The sequence below is a fragment of the Eumetopias jubatus genome, unplaced genomic scaffold, assembly GCF_037043125.1.
Source record: "Eumetopias jubatus isolate StellerSeaLion01/CBP00866 unplaced genomic scaffold, mEumJub1_p1.0 scaffold_9, whole genome shotgun sequence".
Classification (NCBI taxonomy): domain Eukaryota; kingdom Metazoa; phylum Chordata; class Mammalia; order Carnivora; family Otariidae; genus Eumetopias; species Eumetopias jubatus.
In genome coordinates, this window is record NW_028274815.1 from 53,956,907 (window position 1) to 53,966,630 (window position 9,724).

Consider the following 9,724-nt stretch of genomic DNA (forward strand, 5'->3'; position numbering starts at 1 on the left):
AACAACTTCACTAAGAATTCTTTCCCATTCTGTCCATTTAACGAAAAGTGTCTCTATTATACTTTCAACTGTCTCTATGTTCCTGCCTGGTCCTCACTGTTTACTTTTTGCTCCTTCTGCCTCACCAGCAGGACCCCTTGAGTTTCTTCACAGATCAAGCACTTCAAAAAGACTCTGCTCTCTGTGCTCCTATGAAAAACCTCTCAAATTATGGACAAGTGTCCAAACAGGAGGGAAATTATCCTTTCATGAAAAAGAGAGAAAAACTCTGTTTTGTGTGTGATCTGTAGCTTTAGCCCATCTGAAGTACACCATCGTGGCCTCACACTAGAGAGCTCCATTCCAACGCTACCTCCAAACAGAAAAGAATCCCCTCCCAGGGTCTGGGAACTTTGATCCAACATATCAACCTGAATGCAAATTTTCCCCAAACTCACATTTGCTGAGAGATCCATTTTTAAGTAGACAAAGCTCCCTGCAGACCAACATGCAAATGGTGGGTGCTCAAGTATAAGAAGCTCAAGGGAAACAAAAAGACATTGACCATACCTATTTTCCCAGGCTCCACTTTCAGGTTGAAATCCCAGTTCCTCGGCAACTTCAGGGACATTTTGCTCCCACTTCAGGTGAGTAGCTGCTGAAGCGACAGGTCTGCCTCGATTCCTGCCCTTCTCGCTTTTTCGCTCTTTCCCTCTAGGTTTTGTGTGTATGTTCCCCTTTATGATTTCTTCACAAGTGATCTTGGGTTTGAGGTTGATTTGCCAGCATGTGTCCTCCTTTCTTTCAGAAGGAAGGTCCATCCATCTGTCTGTCACTGGGGAATGGCACCCAAGTCCCCCCAAGGCCTCCAACAGTCCCACGGGGGCTGGTACTTCCTGAAGTGTGCACCTTGCTTTTTCTTGCTTTCAGTTTTACCAGAAATATCCCAGTTGATAACTTCACTCTGCGTCATGAGAAGCAGAGCTCCTGTTCGAAAGAATCTCAGGCCTCACTGAGGCGAGGTCGTGATAAACAACTGCGCCTCGGCTTTTTTTTTTTTTTTAACTGTCTGCTTCCTTGCATTTGAGGAAGTGGGTGGCTGTTTGGTATAGATGATGCATTATGAGCACTCTTTCTTGAGAAAACCGTTTCTGGAAATGCTCATATAAGTAGAATAAGTGCTCTCCTGATATAAGGCTATAGCTTTGATGGAAAGAAAAAGAAATACAAAATGCCAAGAGTCCCACCATATACCTCCAAGCCTTCCTCCCAACTGAATGGATCAAGCATCCAAAAATGGTCAATAAGACAACCTGCATTCCACCCCCTCTCCAAAGTTTCCTTCTTTTAAATTCTCCCTGCTATTAGGACCAAATAGTAAATTCTCCACCAGCTCGGGCTAAAGCCTCGTGTGGGGAGGGCTCTGATGCTCTTAGCTACTAAGTTAGCTTTAGCTGGGTAGACCCACTCACATGATATAATGGTTCTTTGGCATTGTGTACAGGGTATGGGATTAGGAATCAGACTGACATCGGTTCAAAACGCAGATCTTCCTCTTCCTTAGCTCTGCAGCTTTTCACAAACAACTGAATTTCTCTGGGCCTTGATGTCCTCAAGCAGTAAAATGAGGTCGATAATAACCATGACTGCAGAGACTTATGAAGGCATCTAGTACAGAGCTTGGCACATGGTGGCTGTACCACAAATGTTAATTCAAACTTTATTTCATTTAGTTCAGCTCTGTGACAGGTTTTCATATGTTTAACTGGGTCAGCCTAATCTAATGATTAAGTATTTGAGTCCAGAGCCAGATGTCCCCTGTTCAAATCCTGGTTCCATCACTTTCTTGCTGTGTGACTTTGGACAAGTTTCTTGACCACTCTGTGTTTCCATTTCCTCATCTGTAAATGAGGCAAATAATAGGCCCTACTTCATGTGTCTGTTGTGAGGCTTTATTAGATAGTAAGTAAAAGTGCTCACAAGAGTCACTGCTAACCAGCATGCAAGCTACACATCCTTGGTCCATTCATTCTTCAACCCTCCTGGATGACTCTGTCATACTTTCTTCTTCGCCTCACATATACTCATTCTCTGTTGATGACCTGACTTCCTGTTTTATCGAAAAAAGTTGGTACAACTGGAAGAGAATGTGTGCAAGCTCCCACTACTGTATCTGACTAAGTCCTACATGTAAGCCCACACACTCAAACTTCTCCTAGTTACAGTGGATGAACCACATCACTCCTTCATCTTTTTTTCAATTACTTTTTAAAGATTTTATTTATTTATTTATTTATTTATTTATTTATTTATTTATTTAGAGCATGAGCAGGGAGAGAGGCAGGGGGAGTGAGAGAGAATCCCAAGCAGACTCCACGCTGAGTGCAGAGCCTGTCATAGGGCTCGATCTCATGACCCTGGGATCGTGACCTCAGCCAAAACCAAGAGTCAGACAAACTGAGCCACCCAAGCGCCCCTATCACTCCTCCATCTGAATCAATTCCTTCTCTCTCTTAGATCATTCCCATTAGCATTCAAACTTGTTTAAAAAATATGTCTCTAAATTCCACTTCCTCCTCCTGCTACAGCCCCATTTCTTTTCTTCATTTTGGAGCAGCACTTTGTTAAGAATTGTCTACACTTGCAAATGCCTGTGCTATTATTCTCTCCTGAAACTGTTCTGTTGATGTTTCTGCCCTCAGGATTTTATGGAATATATTCTTCTCAAGGACATCGACAGCAACCCTGTCACTAAATCACTTTGAATTCTGCATGTCAACTCAGTGCCCTACCAGCAGCTTTGGACACACCGATCACTCTGTCCAACTCTGAGCTCTCTCTCTGCTTGGCTCCCAGGATCCCTCACTGTCCTGGTTGTCTGCCTGCCTTTTCCAGCCACTCCATCTCTGTTTCCTTGCTGGTTCCTTCTCATCTCTCTGACTGCTACATATTGGAGGACTTCTTTTCCATCCATATCCACACTTTGGTGAACTCATCTACCTCAAGTCTTTAAATGCCATGCATCTGCTGATCGTGCCAGTGGAGACCTTTAGCCCAGACCACCCCCAAGCCCCCAATCATACACATCTCTGCTTAGATATCTCACAACCGTCTGAAAGTAATCATGTCCAAAACTTCTATTCCGGGGACCAAGCTGAAGGAGCAATGGTGACCTAAGGCATATTCTCACTGCGAATGAAGGGAGCGTAAGAGGGAAGAACCACAGATGCATACTTCATGCCTCTGCTTGCATCATGTCTGCTCACACTGCAGTGGCCAACACACATCATGTGGCCAAGTCCAAAGGCAGGGAGGCAAGAAGTACACACAGCCCTGAGGTGGTGGGGGAGGGGAGAAGGGAGTGATTATTTGCTGATCAAGACTCCAATCCATCACATGAACCCAGTTCACTTAGCTACCTTCCAACTTCACCAGGGTGCTGGGTTCCTTTGAAGCTGACTCAGCCTACCAGAGACTTTGGAGCCCCAACTCTGCATTACTACCAAACACCACCGCTCTTTTTTCGATCTTGGCTTGGAGGGGAGGGGCGGTGGATAACCATCCTGAGCCCCAGCCCAGCAGCATCTCCACAGGGAATTGACACAATCCAGAGTTCCAGTTCTGGGACCTTTAACTCTGGAACTCTGAAAATATTTTGAAGGTAGCACTTAGAAACAGAGAACTTCCTTTGCTCTTTAGGGTAGGTTCCTGTAAGTCTTGGAAAAACTCATGACTGATGGGGAAGTTGGGTGTGACTTGGAAAGACAATCAGATGAAAAGCACCCCTGGAAAGGCCCAACCCAGCAGGCTTCCCTCTGAGGAGCCCACTCTGGGTCAGCCAGCTGCTGGGCAGGGTTAGAGAGCAGCTGTCTGTGGTGGGGCTTCTCCCCTTCTTCCTGACTTTCAGGGAACGAAGAACTGGATGTCCTGTCTGGCCCCAAAGTTTAAATCAGCATCTGCAGTAACAAAAACAAAAGCAAAAATCCGTTCATCTATTTGCTTACCGAATATTAACCATTTCTTGAGTAAGGACTTCATTTTTGCTAGACTTTGGAGGAATGTCCATGAACAAGCAGACTTTGTTTCTGCTTTCACGTTGCTGCTCTCAACCGTTCATTGAGAGGAAGAGTTAAATACAGCACGAGAAAGGTTATGTTGGGCAAAGTGTAGGAAGCTTTGGGAGTTTATGTCTGAGGTGCCTAATAGGGACTTGGGGAGTGAAGGAAGTCTTCCTGGGGAAAATGTTGTTTACATTAAGGCTTGATGAATGACTTAGGGAGGCGAGGGGGTTGGGAAAGCTTCCAGACAAAACAAAGGGCATGCAAGAGGCACAGAGGTAGGAAAGAACTCATCAGGTTGCTCCGGGAAAGGATGAAAGTGGTAGGAGGGAAGAGAGATGGAGAGATGGCTGGATTGGGGATGGACCCCTGGTAAGCCTCCGTAAAGAGTTTTGACTTTACCCTGGAGGAAAGAGAAGCCATGTAGACATGATTACTGGGGTCGGGATGAGGGGCTGTGGCAGATGGCCAGGTGAGAGCCAGGGAGAGATAGAGAGGTCAGCAGCAGTGTGCAGGCAAAGAAGGGAGAACAAGGCAAGAGCCATTCTGGTGGTGGGATTGACTGCCCAGGAGAATTTCTGTGGGAAGAAAACAGATGTGCATGGTCCTGGCTCCAGTCCCTGGAGGTGGATGGAGCTCCCACCACAAAGTCAGAGAAGGGTCGTTGACGAGGTTGCTAAGGACTAGCGACTAGCGGGGAGTCAGTTGCCAGAGGGAGAAGTCGATGGGCTCAGTTTGGGGCATGTTGCATTCAGAGACCTGTAGGACCCTGGAGCACAGCTGCCCTGAGCCTAGAGCTCAGCAGACACATTCATTCATTCGTTCACTCCTCCACTCCATAAACATTTATCCAGGACTGGGCTGGATTCTGAGTAAACAAGGATGATTAAGATCCTGGCCTAATCCCCAAATGACTCAATGAAAGAGAGAAGTATAAATATAATGGCAGTGCTGTTTGAGGTATAAAAAGAGTGCACGCACAGGGTAGGGTGACAGCAGGAAACGGTGGGCTTGGCTTGGGTGGCCAGGGACGGCTTCCCAGGAGAGGGGACTCAAGGGAGAGCAGCCAGGCGCGAAGCAAGGCAGGCGAGCAGGCGGAGGACCCCCAGGCAGATGAACGGCAGATGGCTGCTAAAACACAGACCCATTCTCAGAGAAGTCCTGGGAATGGTGCACCAGGGTAAGGCCGGAGGGGGAGCCGGGCGGAGGGGGCCGGGCCTGCTGGACCCACCCCTGATGCGTGGGCTGAGGGATTGGACTCCATTCTGAGGTGATGATCTTTGGAGAGCTTTTTAAAACATCCCTTTTATTGTTATTTTTATCATTACAGTAGTCCCTGCATGATCTTCAGAGATTTCAATAAGCATAAAGAACACAAAAATCGGGACGCCTGGGTGGCTCAGTCGGTTAAGCGTCTGCCTTCAGCTCAGGTCATGATCCTAGGGTCTTGGGATCGAGTCCCATATTGGGCTCCCTGCTCAGCGGGGAGTCTGCTTCTCCCTCTGCCTGCCGCTCCCCCTGCTTGTGCTCACTCTCTCTCTCTGACAAGTAAATAAATAAAATATTTTTTAAAAAAGAACTCAAAAATCACTGTTAACCATTTAATGTGTCAGGAGAATTTTCGCATTTCGATCTCCATCACTCTTTTTCTATTTATGTGTATATATAATGTGTGTATATGTATTTTAAAATGAAAAATTAGTGTGTATGCTGTTTTATAAGCTGTTATCTTCCCTTGACAAAAATGAAACAAAGCAAAATGCATAAATAGTTACCTTATTAAGCATTTTCCCAAAACATCATTCATGGCCTCTTAGTCTGTAATTACACAGTGAGAGCAAAATTTATTCAACAAATCTCGGTATCACTAAGCGTGTGAGATGTATACAAGTTTTCTTAATATTCTTGTAGCTAAATGTCTGGGGAAATCCATTCCATCCCCAAGGCCCCTCCACCCCCTAGGTGGGTTCTCGGAGGTGGAAATGCTGGGAAAGCAGATGAGAAAACATTAAGACTTGATATGTATGTCTAAACTGTCCTCCAGAAAGTTCTACTTGAATCCCTCGGGGGCGAGTTCCCTCCTGACCTTACTAAGTGCTCCATTTTTATTTCAAAAGCTATAACCAAACCAAACCACTGCCAACTATTGAAGCAAAAAATTCTTCACTAAATAGTGCAATGCAAGTTATTGTTGGATGTGCTTATGGGCCATTTGTAGGGGTCAGATACATCTAGGTGTCTGTGTGTCTGAATGATTTTGCAAGGAACCAGCAGATGGGGGGCAGGGGAATCTTCAATCTTGATTTGTGACTTTCAGGCTCCTGGCTCCAGCATCTCCTTCGGAACTTCTGGTTATCTGCATGCTAGCCCTCCACTTTGTTGCCTCCTTGTCTTTCATTTTGTCACCTGGATTACTAATCCTCTGCATTTTGAGACAATTTGTACTTCATCTCACTGGTTTTGTTATTTTAATAACTTTATTGAAATATGATTTACATAACATACAGTTCACACATCTGCAGTGTACAATTCAGTGATTTTTAGTATATTCACAGGGTTGTGCAACCATGACCACAATCTGTTTTAGAACATTTTTTTCACTCTCCCCCCGCCAAGAAACCCCATACCCATGAACAGCCCCTTCCCATTCGCCACAACTCAACCCCTGGGCAAACACTGGTCTATTTTCTATCTCTATATATTTGCCTATTCTAGACATTTCATATAAATAGAATCCTATAATATGTGACACAGAGTCTTCTTTCACTTAGCATAATGTTTTCAAGTTTCATCCATGTTGTAGCAGGTGTCAGAACTTTATTTCTTTTGATGGCCAAATAATATTCCATTGTATAGATGTAGCAAACTATGTCTATTCACTAGTTGATGGAAACTTGGACTGTTTCCACTTTTTGGCTATTATGAATAATGCTGTTATATACATTCATGTACAAGTTTTTATGTGAACATATGCTTTTATTTCTCTTGGATATGTACCTAGAAGTGGAATTGCCAGGTCATCGGGCGACTCACTTTCAAACTTTTTGAGAAACTGTCAGAACATTTTCCAAAGTGGTTGCACCATTTTACATTCCCATAAGCAATGTAGGAGGGTTCCATTTCTTCCACAACCTCCCCAACTCTTGTTATCATCTGTACTTCTGATTTTAGCCATTCTAGTGGGTATTAATAATCTAGTGGGTATTAAGGGGCATCTCATTGTGGGTTGCCTTTCTCTGATGGCTAATGATGTCGGGCATCTTTCTGTGTGATTATTGGCTGGTTTGGTTTTCCAAAACCTAAATTCTGCTTCTTGAAATATCCAAAGATGTAGCCACGGGGTATCTGCATTTCTGTAAGACTGCGTTCAGCTAAAACTTAAGTCCTTCCTTAGGGAAAGCTGATACACACTGGGCTAAATATCATCCCAAATCTCCAGCTGTCCTTTTCCTATGTGCTTCCGCTCCCGCTGAAGTGCCATGTTCCCCTACCCCGTGCCTGGCTCTAAGGAATTTTTAAGCGATGCTCTGAAAAAAAAAAAAAAAAAAAAAAGGCAGCCATACCTTCCCAGCAGCGATTAGATTTGCTGGAGAGACGCCCTTGCCATCAAATCCCTCCCTCTCTTTCCCCGTTGCCTGTTTCAGGTGGTGGTTGGTACTGTCATCCTCATCATCATTACCACCGTGGCTGTTGTTTTCTGCAAGGATTCGTAACAATGCCTGGAGAGGACAGAAGAACAATACACTAGCTGCCTCACGGATCAGCATCAGAGAAACGGATGGCAGGGAAAGGGAGTTCAGTTTTCTGGATTCCCCACAGCTGGAGCGTCTGAGTAGACTCCAGGAGAGTCACAACGCGAGTGCCCACTTTCGTCAGGAGGTCTCTGTTCATGAGACAAAGCCAGGGGGGTTTCTCTGGGCTGGGCTCCTTGTGCGCCCTGACGATCCCCTGTGATCCGTAAGTTTCTCCTTACCAAGAGCAAAGAGGAACTTTGTTGCTAGTGCCACCTACACATGTTGCTGATGCTGTTTTTAACAGAACTAATTGTATATTGGGGGAGGGACATGAGCGAAGATGAATCTTGAGCCTCTTGGAGCTTAAGCAGAAGGGACTTTCCATTTTACTATTTAACCAAAAAAACTCTTGGCGTATAAAGAGGTGGCTGAGGATTGGGCTCCATCACACCTGTCTCCCACTGTCCTTGAAGAGTTGCTTGGTGCAATTTTAAGACCTTGACCATGGTGGCGGTTCCGTGAATCGAATGTCTTTGTTTTTCAGTGCTGAGTGTGCCGTGGGGGAAGAGGTTGAAAGCAATGGGAAGGGCCTGCTCTGATCAGGCAGCTGAGTGCATGGTCCGTAGAGAATTTTAAAAGTATAACAAAACTAAAAGCCACCTACTTAAAAATTCGTCACCATGCGTAGTAATTCTAAATAACGTCTGTGCTAAATACTCCTTCCCTCAGTTGGACCATTTCCAACCCCTACCCCCGTGGTAGGTCCCCACAGCCCCTGCTGATGATAATTCCACCTCCTCCCCAGGGGATTCTCTCCTTGCCGTGGAACCTGCCAGTGTGGTGTATTTTGATTGATTACACCACCCACCTGCAAAATCCACACCATCCCACTCCTTCCTACCCCAGCTTCTCAAGGATTTGAACTCCTATCCAAGCCCCTACCCCACTTTCCCCACTGGTAGTCTAAGAAACCCCCTCTTCCTTCCACGAGCCTTGAATCTGAATTAGATGGCTCGGTCAGAAAGCCTGCGGGACACTGTGCTAAAAAGAAATGCACTTGTGATGAGCACTGGGTATTGTATAGAAGTGTTGAATCACTAAATTGTACATCTGAAACTAACATGACACCGTATGGTAACTAACTGGAATGTAAATAAAAACTTGAAAAAATAAATCAAAATAAAAATAAATGCCTTAAAAAACTGCATCTTAAGGAGCTAATCCTGACAATCTGAGTAGAGCACCCATTTTTTAAAATTAATAGACACCTTTTAGGTCTACAGAAAAATTGAATGGAAAGCAGAGTCCCCATATGCCACCTCCCCCCTCAACCCACCACACACTCTGCATTCCCACTCTTACCAACATCTTACATTAGTGTGGTACATTTGTTATAATGATGAGCCAATGTGAGTACATTATTCTTAACTAAAGTTCAGAGTTTACATTAGGACTCGCTCGTGGTGTTGCACATTCTATGGGTTTGACAAATCTGTAATGACACGTGTCCATCATCATGGTATTGTACAGAGGAGTTGTACTGCTCTAAAAGTCCCCTGCGTAGAGCACCCACTTTTTTGACACCCCTCCCCCTGTCTGTTCACACAGGGTTTTTTTTCTTTATTAGAATTAATTGCATGATTTTAAATAGGAGATTCACATGGGAATGCAGGTTTCTGGCTTTCTGAAACACTCAGCGATGCAGTACCTGCATGCCCACGAGACCACGGTCAGCAGGAGCTCAGCCGAGGCTGACCCTCCTCACACAGGTCCGGCTGGCCAAAACCCTTCCATTCTCTAGAGGCAGGGACGGGTGTCATTGGTAGGCACACGTGCACTGTTGTTTTCCTTGGAACAGACTGAAGAAGAAAAAATGTAATCCGTGGTACCCACCCGTGTCTCATTCAAAAGCAGGGAGGAAAAAAAGCAGTCTGAGGTCATAAAAGTTGGGAG

At 45.1% G+C, this 9,724-nt stretch overlaps 1 protein-coding gene and 1 long non-coding RNA gene across 2 annotated transcripts in view; one reads left to right on the plus strand and one right to left on the minus strand.

The window, feature by feature from the left end:
- The window catches only part of ARHGAP25 (Rho GTPase activating protein 25), an 86,770-nt gene extending 85,772 nt beyond the window's left edge, over positions 1-998 (minus strand). Inside the window, exon 1 of the mRNA XM_028116373.2 lies at positions 550-998. Within this exon, the coding sequence (XP_027972174.1) occupies positions 550-610 (61 nt within the window). The 5' untranslated portion in view covers positions 611-998. The remainder of the gene's footprint in view (positions 1-549) is intronic.
- LOC148163536 (uncharacterized) lies at positions 509-8,978 on the plus strand. The gene is made up of 2 exons (XR_015768947.1): positions 509-626; positions 7,682-8,978. It is a non-coding gene; the product is annotated as an uncharacterized LOC148163536 (long non-coding RNA).
- The last annotated feature ends 746 nt before the right edge of the window (positions 8,979-9,724 follow it).